The sequence below is a fragment of the Mustela lutreola genome, chromosome 5 (assembly GCF_030435805.1).
Source record: "Mustela lutreola isolate mMusLut2 chromosome 5, mMusLut2.pri, whole genome shotgun sequence".
In the NCBI taxonomy this organism is placed as follows: Eukaryota; Metazoa; Chordata; class Mammalia; order Carnivora; family Mustelidae; genus Mustela; species Mustela lutreola.
Genome location: NC_081294.1, coordinates 126,891,176 through 126,903,871, shown reverse-complemented (window position 1 = coordinate 126,903,871; position 12,696 = coordinate 126,891,176). Strand labels below are relative to the sequence as shown.

The 12,696-nt window shown below is 35.5% G+C and overlaps 1 protein-coding gene across 17 annotated transcripts in view; it reads right to left on the bottom strand.

Annotated features, from left to right (window-relative positions):
- PPIP5K2 (diphosphoinositol pentakisphosphate kinase 2) overlaps positions 1–12,696 on the bottom strand; it is an 80,260-nt gene that overhangs the window by 48,988 nt on the left and 18,576 nt on the right. For all 17 annotated transcript variants that reach the window (XR_009354073.1, XR_009354075.1, XR_009354076.1 and 14 more), the window contains 5 exons: positions 7,696–7,850; positions 6,364–6,465; positions 5,042–5,203; positions 3,229–3,350; positions 949–1,050 (listed from right to left, as the gene is read on the bottom strand). Coding sequence is in view for 14 of the 17 variants with exons in the window: in XM_059175590.1 (XP_059031573.1) it covers positions 949–1,050; positions 3,229–3,350; positions 5,042–5,203; positions 6,364–6,465; positions 7,696–7,850 (643 nt within the window). In the remaining 3 variants the exon portion in view is untranslated. The remainder of the gene's footprint in view (positions 1–948; positions 1,051–3,228; positions 3,351–5,041; positions 5,204–6,363; positions 6,466–7,695; positions 7,851–12,696) is intronic.

Below are 12,696 nucleotides of genomic sequence, written 5' to 3'. Positions count from 1 at the left end.
GAAGCTGGAGGGGGAGTAATATGAAGCTTTACATTAGCTTCCTCTCTAGAGATGGTTATGCTCACACTGGGATAAAAGTAAACGAACGGCAATCCTGGAACTTCATGAAATACTTGTTCTGTAGCATAGATCATTATGGACTGAGATTTCATTAAATCAAAGCAAAATAATGCTTTACTTTATAGCTACTATATTTATTTTGCCCTTGTAAGAACAGAACAGGTATTCAAACTCAAATTACTAGAAGATAACACAGTCTTAGAAAGAACGCTAGGGTATACTTTAGCATGTGCCAAACTGTAAGCCACAGAATACAACCCTAGAGGATTTTAATAAGTTACCTAAAAAATGTTATGCTAAATAGTTTGAGAATACTGGTTTTAAAACATTATAAATGTTTTTTTGTCCCCCCTACCCAACCAGGATTTCTCAGAATTTTTAACATGCTAATGTAAATGTCTAAGCTGTCAATATGAAGCATTTGGTCAACTCACCTGAGTAGCAGGTGAGTTTCAAGCAGTAATTTTCACTAGGAGAATGTTATGAGACACTCTGGCAATATTGGTCTAATTAATTTACTTCAAGACATACCTGTATATTTTTTCTGTACACACTCAGAAGTTGTAAAACCATCAACTATGAACCTTTAAGTGACATACCTGTTGGCACCTCATTTATTTTTATGTCTTAATTCAATAATTCTATAACTATCTAAGCATTTTTCAGAAATTTTTCCCCACAGAATTTTATTTTTAACAATATAAAAGATTTTTAGTCTAGGTGGACCCCGCAAAAGCATGTAATCTATTTCTCCATCTGCCAAGTGAATCATATGAAAACATACACAGCAAAGTGTCCAGTAACCATCAGAAATTTAATCTCTATTGTAACAGCAGAGATCGATATACAAAACCACACAAATTTCTAAAAGAAAATATTCAAACTTACATAGTTCCAGATGTAGTTGGTACAATTGGGATATCTTCAGCTTCTAAGGGTATTGACCAGGGGATATGAAATTGCGGAGCAAGCTCTCTCATTACAATATTGCTTTGATTAAAAAAAACAAAAACAAACTAGAAATTAGTTCATTTTAAGACAAAACTCAGTATTTAATGACTAATAATACAGAATCATAAAAGTTACGGTCAAACTAGTGATTCTGTGATTATAGCACATAAAAAGTAACTCAAAGTATCAATCCTGATTAAAACAAATATTAGCAGTTCTAAACTGGTACATTAGAACACACTGAAGAAACGCTATAAATTTGGAATTACTGGGCGCCTGGGTGGCTCAGTTATTAAGGGTCTGCCTCTGCTCAGGTCATGATCTCAGGGTACTAGGATCGAGCCCCGCTTCAGGCTCTCTACTCAGCGAGAAGCCTGCTTCTCCCTCTCCCACTCCCACTGCTTGTGTTCCCTCTTTTACTATCTCTCTGTCAAATAAATAAAATCTTTAAAAAAAAATTGGAATTATTTATTATTTACATTAGTTTCAAAGTATAAATCACACTGGAGTCAAATCACTATAACTGCATTATATCCACTCAAAGATAAATTCTGAAAACAAAGATTGTCTCTTCTTTATGGCCACAGGTCATTTCTTTTTTTTTTTTTAGATTTTATTTATTTATTTAGAGAGTGTGTGTGAAAGAAGGGGGGAGGGGCAGAGGGAGGAGAAAATCCCCAACAGGCTCCCCACTGAGCATGGAGCCCTACATGGAGCTCAATCTCAGGACCCTGAGACCTGACCTGGGCCAAAACCAAGAATCGGAAGCTCCAACAACTGAGCCACACAGGTGCCCCAAGGGTCCTTTCTTACTTGTTAATCGCTTTTGAAATTACTCTAAATACCATGGCTCTTTTTAAACAAATATCCATTATATTTTACTAATAGGGTTAACAATAATTTTATAATTACATGTTAAATAATTATAAAACATTTTTTGTCTTGTTTCAATTCAGCATTCATGCTAAAATTTAGTAAGCTCCCCCAAATTTCACCTTAAGGGTCAGTTCTCCAATCTTTAAAATATATTATAAAAGCAGACTCCAATTACGACAATACATTTTTTAAATTTATTTTTATTAACATATAATATATTATTTGCTTCAGGGGTACAGGTCTGTGAGTCATCAGTCCTACACAATTCACAGCACTCACCATAACACATACCCTCCCCAATGTCCATAACCCAATCACCCTATCCCGCCCCCCCAGCAACCCTCAGTTTGTTTCCTGAAATTAACAGTCTCTTATGGTTTGTCTCCCTCCCTGGTCCCATCGTGTTTCGTTTTTTTCTCTCCCTTCCCCCCAGGACCCCCTTGTCCTGCCTCTCAAATTCCTCATATCAGAGAGATCACATGATAATTATGACAATACATTTTAAAATGTAAGTTTCTTAAGCCTTTGTCATATATACTTTGAAACAGTTTAAAAATATGTCTTGTGAATCTTCTAAATCAAGGTACAAGAAAATAGTTCAAAGAAAATAAAAATCGCATTTCTACATGTAGTAATTTCTTTTGGGTTCACTTGATAATCTCTTGTGACTATCTTTAAGTGGCATGTAATGGTAGAAAACAGTTATCATTCAAAAGAACTCTAAATTCCAAATATTTCTATTCTAATCCAGTTACTTATTTCATGAATATTCATTTTATAACTCCAAGTAAGAAAATGAAACCTTTTCAACTGTACTCATATACCAAAAACTTGCAAAACAAAGTAACCTAATAAATTAGCTGTAATAATCACTGCATGGGGCACCTGGGTGGCTCAGTGGGTTAAGCCTCTGCCTTCAGCTCAGGTCATGATCCCGGGGTCCTGGGATTGAGCCCCACATTGGACTCTCTGCTCGGCGGGGAGCCCGCTCCCCCCCCCCCTGCCTGCCTCTCTGCCTACTTGTGATCTCTCTGTCAAATTAAAAAAAAAAAAATCTTAAAAAAAAAAATCACTGCATAGCACTTCTAAATCTTTAAGTTAAAGTATCTTTAAGCCATCATCTATCCTGGCCATAAATCACTCCCCCTTTGATAACCCGAAGTATAACTCAGGATTTGGTGTAGTTCTTTGGGGAATGTCATTTTATGAACATTGATTTTTATTCTAGAGTGCTTTCAGGACCCTGATCATTTGATGTTTGCAATTATTTAGTTTCTGAATAGCTAGTATGCGTTAGCTGTAACAAAGGTAAAGAGGAGAAATGTAAAGAAAAATTCTTACCCAAGTATTTTTGCACAATCATCATAATACTTCATGGAATTTTTCACAAAACTGAAGCCATTGACATCACAGACATAGGACTGTCCATTGGCCCGTAACAAATCAAAACCACAGACTGTTTGCTATTTAAAATAAATTATATTTAAAAAGTTACATTTGAATTAGGATCCACAGTTTTTCAGTCTTACAATGTATCAAATTTTATAAATGCCTAAAAATTTACTACTGATTATTAGTTGATTTCATAGTAATAAATGAAATTACCCATCTCTAACCTGAGTACTCTGAAAATATATAAAACATACCATATGACCATTTGAGTTCCCCCATGAAATAAATATAGAATCAAAATGTATAAGAGATTAGAGAGGCCAAAAAATAACATACTATTATAAGATGTTCTTCAAGTAACACTTAATTAAAAAACAAGAGTAACAGTTTTTCAAAGCTTTGTTAAATTTTGTCATAGTAGAAATTCTACTGCTTTAATCCAAAAATGCATAAAGGAAAACAGTTTTGAAGATATGTCCCAGAGGAAACATCCAATTACCCCTATGAATCTTTTTTTTTTTAATGAGATTTTATTTTTAAGCAATCTCTACACCCAATGGGGGGTTCAAACTCCAACCCTGAAATCAAGAGTTGCAGGCTCGGGGCGCCTGGGTGGCTCAGTGGATTAAGCCGCTGCCTTCGGCTCAGGTCATGATCTCAGGGTCCTGGGATCGAGCCCCGCATCGGGCTCTTTGCTCAGCGGGAGCCTGCTTCTCTCTCTCTCTCTCTCTGCCTGACTCTCCGCCCACTTGTGATCTCTCTCTCTGTCAAATAAATAAATAAATAAAATCTTTAAAAAAAAAAAAAAAAAAAAAAAAAAAAAGAGTTGCAGGCTCTACCAACTGAACCAGCGAGGTGCTCTGCCCTCTGAATATTTTACACCCTGACAACTATATCCTTGTGAGCACCTGAAATACATTTATTTTATTCGGGAGAAGGAAACAGTTGCAAGGCTCCTGCTCAGGCTCCTGAAATTTTCTATGTTCTGCATCTTATATTCAAATTATCACATACCAGTATAATGGGATTTTAAGTCATGTCTTTTGGAATCCTGGTATTACAAAATTAAAGCAATTTATATAAAGCTATTAAAATGTATTTATAGACAAATATTCCTTTCACAAAAGTGACTTCAATATATTAAGACATAAAGGATTATTTAATAACCAGTAATACACTAGTCTTTACATTATATACCCAAGACAAGACTTTAAAAGGTAAAGTTTATCCTTTAAAAGATCAGGTTGTACTACCTCGGTTTACATCTTTAGCATACATTATTGGAAGCCTAATGATCTAGACTGAGGGAATTAGTAAAATGCTAGAAATAAAAAGTTTTCTTTAAGAAATGTATTCATATTGCTTTCATGAACACATTTTAACATATACAATAAATGGGCTATAGGATGTATTGCCAAAGCTGAAAGACTGCTAAGGACCTTTTTTATTCAACAAAGCAATCATTTATCAATTCTGAGTAAACAGTACTTTTAACCAGTTGTTTTTACCATGTTAAACAATACCTCTAAACACTGGTTAATGCTACTGCTTTAGTTAAGTCCATCAAACTTTAATTTCTGAACAAATAGGCAAAATTCCCTTTTACATAACACAGAAAGAATACAGAAAAACAAAGGCCTTCATTTACTGTATATTTTTATTAATGGCACTTTATTAAATGCCCATGTAACATTTCTTTTACTCAAGAGAGAAAATTAGAATTTCTTTTACAAGGGTCCATGTGGCCTGTAAAACATCTTACCTTAAAAGCAAGGCAGACTTTCCAGGCAATTAATTTCTCTCGTGCATTAAGAATAACAGGGTATCTAACTTCTTTTCCCTCACTGTCTCGTTCCACCTTGCCATCAAGAGCTGGAGATTTTCGAGCTTCAGCATGCGCATAATCTGGACCCACTGTATAAACCTTTAATAAATGTTAAAATATATACATTAAAAATGTATATATTATAAAAAATGTATTAAATTTTAAAAAGCAAGACAACAAATCAAAAGAAAAAAAAATCAATAAAAAAATACTTCAGTCTCCAGACTGTTCTTTTCACACTTCTTTCTATTTCACATGCCAAAATTTTCAATACACTGGAAAAGATTATAAATAATTAATTACATGGCAAAACTGGTAACATGAAGTTCTGTTCTCTACAGAGAATGATTATTCTGAGCGAGATGAGGGAACACAAGGTTGAATAGGATGTGATCTTTCCCAAATTTTTTTTAGCTTAACCAAAGGAGAAGTAAAAATAATTATAGAAACGTTATAGAAGGAAGTAATAGCCAAAAGAAAGATTGTGATGGTGGTGGTGAGGAGCAGCATATGCTGAAAGGCAGAAAAGAAAGGGAACAGCACCCTAAGTAAACACAGAGGCCAGAAGCATTAAAAAGCACGATGTATTAAAGTAAGAGTAAGTTATTTGGTGCCATTTATATAGTAAGAAATAAGGTTCATAGAACAGACTGGGAAATATTCTGTATGCCACCCTTATGAATTTGATTATTACCCTACAGTCAACAAAATCCATAAGAGAATTTTAAAGGAGAGGTTCACAATCAGGTTTATACCTTAGAAAAAAAGATACTCTCATGAGACAGAGATTAGTTGAAGGTAAAGCAATTAAGACCTTATCTGTCACCCAAGGAAATTTCAAACATATTGTTATATTACACTACAGTTGTCACAGATCTCAGAGCATCATTTACACTAATCAGTGCTTAGAAACTAGTGGCTATTAGACCCTTAACCCACTATATTTTATTATTTAATGTCCTTTTAAAGAAGCACACATATTATTGTATCACAAAGTTGGTTTTTAAATATTTTTATAACTACATTTCAAAAAAATTTGTCTCCCTGGCAATCTTGTTTTGGGCATCAAAAAACATGATTCTAAAACAAGGGTTCATGGGTTTCAGACTGCCAAAGGCATTCATAATACAAAATAGATAAAGAATCCCTAGTCATAAAAAGAAAGAGATCCAGAATAGAGTCTATCCTTGGGGTAATCCCTTTTTCTGTATCACTGATAAACTAAAGGCAAAATTAAAATATATTGTAATCAATCCTACCTTTACATCAGTACCATCTGTGGGCATAAACTCTTCATATATATATGAGCCTGTTTTTCGTACATTGCTTTCTGGGGAATAAACACTACTTCTACTGCCAATCTGAAACAAAAGATGTCCACAAATATAAAAGCTAAGTTATTCATCTCATTTTATAATATAACTTCTTAATCATCTATTTCCATCTTAGACATTTCCAAAAACTTTTATTGGTGAACAAATATTTAACAACACTTACTATAGAGTTGTTGTAATGTAACTTACGTGTAAATTAAGTAGCATAAGAATACAATGAACAGTAAGAATAATGCTCTTAAGATTCAGCCATGTTCTTGCATGTAACCCTCTTTTGTTTACTTTTTCCACGACAGAATTTTCCACTGTATAGGTACACCATAATTCATTCATTTTATTAATGAATATTTAGGTTGTCTTCTAACCTTTAGCCAGTAGAAGAGTATTGCTTTCAATATTCTTTTAAGTGTCCCAGGTGCAAGGGCATTTCTAAGGTACATACTACAAGTAGAACTACTAGGTGATAGAATTACTAGGTGCTCATATTCAACTTACAAAGATAAATCTAAAATATTTTATGAACTATTTTAATAATTTTTAGTCTTCTAGCAATGTATGTGAGCTCCCACTGCTCCACATCCTCATCTATAATTGGTATTGTTAAACTTAATATTTGCCACTCTAATGGATATAAAATAGTACTTCACTGTGTTTTACTTTGTATTTCCATAATTGCTTATAAGTATACGTGCATCTTTGATCTTAATACACTGTTAAATTATGTTGCTAAGAGGATAAAGGCTATATTAATCTACATTTCTGCTAACAACATTTGGGCTTATGCCTGTTTTGCAACTATCTCGATCTTTTTGATTTTGTGTTAACAAAAAAGTAATTCAATGTCATTACCTTTTAGACTTCATTTGCATTTATTTTATTATGGGTACAGTTTTGAGCATACTTTCATGAATGTAAATGTTATAGATATTACTTGTGCCTATGAATTATCTATCTTGGAGGCCATTTTTCTTACAAACTACTGATCTTTGCTTGTATTTCTCATATGCCAGATACATAAATGGAAGATAGAAAGAAAATCAAGTAATTTTCTTGGTATTTTGTATGTAGAAATTTTGCATCAACAAAATTAAATAACTAAAATAACATCTTGCTTTTCTAACAAAGAAGGATATGTTTGAATTTATACCTGAATGGTACATTTTTATTTAATCTTAATTCTACTGAATACTTGGTTACTTTTAATAGAATTTCTATGAAGTATGAGTAACAGTATCCCCTAGGATAACAAAGGTTTACCTTTCGAAAAAGTCTTTGACTTCCACCACCTGCAGATGTGGGATAGTAAATGTAAACATTGTGATCCTCTGCACTGACTGGCTTTTCCACAAATGGCTTTTGAAAAACTTCACCATTTACTTCTACATGATCTTCCCCTTCAATCAGATTGCATTCTAAAAATCAAACATAACAGCAGAAAAAATTACATATTGTATATTAGCTACATTTAACATTATTGTTTAAGTTTTTACTAGAATAGAGTTTACAAAGAAAAGTAACTGTGGATAACGTATGATTTTTTTTTAATATAATTTTTTATTTTTTATAAACATGTATTTTTATCCCCAGTGGTACAGGTCTGTGAATCACCAGGTTTACACACTTCACAGCACTCACCAAAGCACATACTCTCCCCAATGTCCATAATACCACCCCCTTCTCCCAAACCCCCTCCCCCCAGCAACCCTCAGTTTGTTTTGTGAGATTAAGAGTCACTTATGGTTTGTCTCCCTCCCAATCCCATCTTCTTTCATTTATTCTTCTCGTACCCACTTGAGCCCCCATGTTGCAACACCACTTCCTCATATCAGGGAGATCATATGATAGTTGTCTTTCTCCGCCTGACTTATTTCGCTAAGCATGATACGCTCTAGTTCCATCCATGTTGTCGCAAATGGCAAGATTTCATTTCTTTTGATGGCTGCATAGTATTCCATTGTGTATATATACCACATCTTCTTGATCCATTCATCTGTTGATGGACATCTAGGTTCTTTCCATAGTTTGGCTATTGTGGACATTGCTGCTATAAACATTCGAGTACACGTGCCCCTTTGGATCACTACGTTTGTATCTTTAGGGTAAATACCCAATAGTGCAATTGCTGGGTCATAGGGCAGTTCTATTTTCAACATTTTGAGGAACCTCCATGCTGTTTTCCAGAGAGGTTGCACCAGCTTGCATTCCCACCAACAGTGTAGGAGGGTGCCCCTTTCTCCGCATCCTCGCCAGCATCTGTCATTTCCTGACTTGTTGATTTTAGCCATTCTGACTGGTGTGAGGTGATATCGCATTGTGGTTTTGATTTGTATTTCCCTGATGCCGAGTGATATGGAGCACTTTTTCATGTGTCTGTTGGCCATCTGGATGTCTTCTTTGCAGAAATGTCTGTTCATGTCCTCTGCCCATTTCTTGATTGGATTATTTGTTCTTTGGGTGTTGAGTTTGCTAAGCTCTTTATAGATTCTGGACACTAGTCCTTTATCTGATATGTCGTTTGCAAATATCTTCTCCCATTCTGTCAGTTGTCTTTTGATTTTGTTAACTGTTTCCTTTGCTGTGCAGAAACTTTTGATCTTGATGAAATCCCAATAGTTCATTTTTGCCCTTGCTTCCCTTGCCTTTTGCGTTGTTCCTAGGAAGATGTTGCTGCGGCTGAGGTCGAAGAGGTTGCTGCCTGTGTTCTCCTCAAGGATTTTGATGGATTCCTTTCGCACATTGAGGTCCTTCATCCATTTTGAGTCTATTTTCGTGTGTGGTGTAAGAAAATGGTCCAATTTCATTTTTCTGCATGTGGCTGTCCAATTTTCCCAGCACCATTTATTGAAGAGGCTGTCTTTTTTCCATTGGACATTCTTTCCTGCTTTGTCGAAGATTAGTTGACCATAGAGTTGAGAGTCTATTTCTGGGCTCTCTATTCTGTTCCATTGATCTATGGGTCTGTTTTTGTGCCAGTACCATGCTGTCTTGATGATGACAGCTTTGTAATAGAGCTTGAAGTCCGGGATTGTGATGCCACCAACGTTGGCTTTCTTTTTCAATATCCCTTTAGCTATTCGAGGTCTTTTCTGGTTCCATATAAATTTTAGCATTATTTGTTCCATTTCTTTGAAAAAGATGGATGGTACTTTGATAGGAATTGCATTAAATGTGTAGATTGCTTTAGGTAGCATAGACATTTTCACAATATTTATTCTTCCAATCCAGGAGCATGGAACATTTTTCCATTTCTTTGTGTCTTCCTCAATTTCTTTCATGAGTACTTTATAGTTTTCTGAGTATAGATTCTGTGTCTCTTTGGTTAGGTTTATTCCTAGGTATCTTATGGTTTTGGGTGCAATTGTAAATGGGATTGACTCCTTAATTTCCCTTTCTTCTGTCTTGCTGTTGGTGTAGAGAAATGCAACTGATTTCTGTGCATTGATTTTATATCCTGACACTTTACTGAATTCCTGTATAAGTTCTAGCAGTTTTGGAGTGGAGTCTTTTGGGTTTTCCACATATAGTATCATATCATCTGCGAAGAGTGATAATTTGACTTCTTCTTTGCCGATTTGGATGCCTTTAATTTCCTTTTGTTGTCTGATTGCTGAGGCTAGGACCTCTAGTACTATGTTGAATAGCAGTGGTGATAATGGACATCCCTGCCGTGTTCCTGACCTTAGCGGAAAAGCTTTCAGTTTTTCTCCATTGAGAATGATATTTGCGGTGGGTTTTTCATAGATGGCTTTGATGATATTGAGGTATGTGCCCTCTATCCCTACACTTTGAAGAGTTTTGATCAGGAAGGGATGTTGTACTTTCTCAAATGCTTTTTCAGCATCTATTGAGAGTATCATATGGTTCTTGTTCTTACTTTTATTGATGTGTTGTATCACATTGACTGATTTGCGGATGTTGAACCAACCTTGCAGCCCCGGAATAAATCCCACTTGGTCGTGGTGAATAATCTTTTTAATGTACTGTTGAATCCTATTGGCTAGTATTTTGTTGAGTATTTTCGCATCTGTGTTCATCAAGGATATTGGTCTATAGCTCTCTTTTTTGGTGGGATCCTTGTCTGGTTTTGGGATCAAGGTGATGCTGGCCTCATAAAATGAGTTTGGAAGTTTTCCTTCCATTTCTATTTTTTGGAACAGTTTTAGGAGAATAGGAATTAGTTCTTCTTTAAATGTTTGGTAGAATTCCCCCGGGAAGCCGTCTGGCCCTGGGCTTTTGTTTGTTTGGAGATTTTTAATGACTGTTTCAATCTCCTTACTGGTTATGGGTCTGTTCAGGCTTTCTATTTCTTCCTGGTTCAGTTGTGGTAGTTTATATGTTTCTAGGAATGCATCCATTTCTTCCAGATTGTCAAATTTATTGCTGTAGAGTTGCTCATAGTATGTTCTTATAATACTTTGTATTTCTTTGGTGTTAGTTGTGATCTCTCCTCTTTCATTCATGATTTTATTTATTTGGGCCCTTTCTCTTTTCTTTTTGATAAGTCGGGCCAGGGGTTTATCAATTTTATTAATTCTTTCAAAGAACCAGCTCCTACTTTCGTTGATTTGTTCTATTGTTTTTTTGGTTTCTATTTCATTGACTTCTGCTCTGATCTTTATGATTTCTCTTCTCCTGCTAGGCTTAGGGTTTTTTTCTTGTTCTTTCTCCAGCTCCTTTAGGTGTAGGGTTAGATTGTGTACCTGAGACCTTTCTTGTTTCTTGAGAAAGGCTTGTACTGCTATATATTTTCCTCTCAGGACTGCCTTTGTTGTGTCCCACAGATTCTGAACTGTTGTATTTTCATTATCATTTGTTTCCATGATTTTTTTCAATTCTTCTTTAATTTCCCGGTTGACCCATTCATTCTTTAGAAGGATGCTGTTTAGTCTCCATGTATTTTGGTTCTTTTCAAACTTCTTTTTGTGGTTGAGTTCTAGCTTTAGAGCATTGTGGTCTGAAAATATGCAGGGAATGATCCCAATCTTTTGATACCGGTTGAGTCCTGATTTAGGACCGAGGATGTGATCTATTCTGGAGAATGTTCCATGTGCACTAGAGAAGAATGTGTATTCTGTTGCTTTGGGATGAAATGTTCTGAATATATCTGTGATGTCCATCTGGTCCAGTGTGTCGTTTAAGGCCTTTATTTCCTTGCTGATCTTTTGCTTGGATGATCTGTCCATTTCAGTGAGGGGAGTGTTAAAGTCCCCTACTATTATTGTATGATTGTTGATGTGTTTCTTTGATTTTGTTATTAATTGGTTTATATAGTTGGCTGCTCCCATGTTGGGGGCATAGATATTTAAAATTGTTAAATCTTCTTGTTGGACAGACCCTTTGAGTATGATATAGTGCCCTTCCTCATCTCTTATTATAGTCTTTGGCTTAAAATCTAATTGATCTGATATAAGGATTGCCACTCCTGCTTTCTTCTGATGTCCATTAGCATGGTAAATTCTTTTCCACCCCCTCACTTTAAATATGGAGGTGTCTTCGGGCTTAAAATGAGTTTCTTGGAGGCAACATATAGATGGATTTTGTTTTTTTATCCATTCTGATACCCTGTGTCTTTTGACAGGGGCATTTAGCCCATTAACATTCAAGGTAACTATTGAGAGATATGAATTTAGTGCCATTGTTTTGCCTGTAAGGTGACTGTTACTGTATATGGTCTCTGTTCCTTTCTGATCTACCACTTGTAGGCTCTCTCTTTGCTTAGAGGACCCCTTTCAAGATTTCCTGTAGAGCTGGTTTGGTGTTTGCAAATTCTTTCAGTTGTTGTTTGTCCTGGAAGCTTTTAATCTCTCCTTCTATTTTCAATGATAGCCTAGCTGGATATAGTATTCTTGGCTGCATGTTTTTCTCATTTAGTGCTCTGAAAATATCATGCCAGCTCTTTCTGGCCTGCCAGGTCTCTGTGGATAAGTCAGCTGCCAATCTAATATTTTTACCATTGTATGTTACAGACTTCTTTTCCCGGGCTGCTTTCAGGATTTTCTCTTTGTCACTGAGACTTGTAAATTTTACTATTAGGTGACGGGGTGTGGGCCTATTCTTATTGATTTTGAGGGGCGTTCTCTGAACCTCCTGAATTTTGATGCTCGTTCCCTTTGCCATATTGGGGAAATTCTCCCCAATAATTCTCTCTAGTATACCTTCTGCTCCCCTCTCTCTTTCTTCTTCTTCTGGAATCCCAATTATTCTAATGTTGTTTCGTCTTATGGTGTCACTTATCTCTCGAATTCTCCCCTCGTGGTC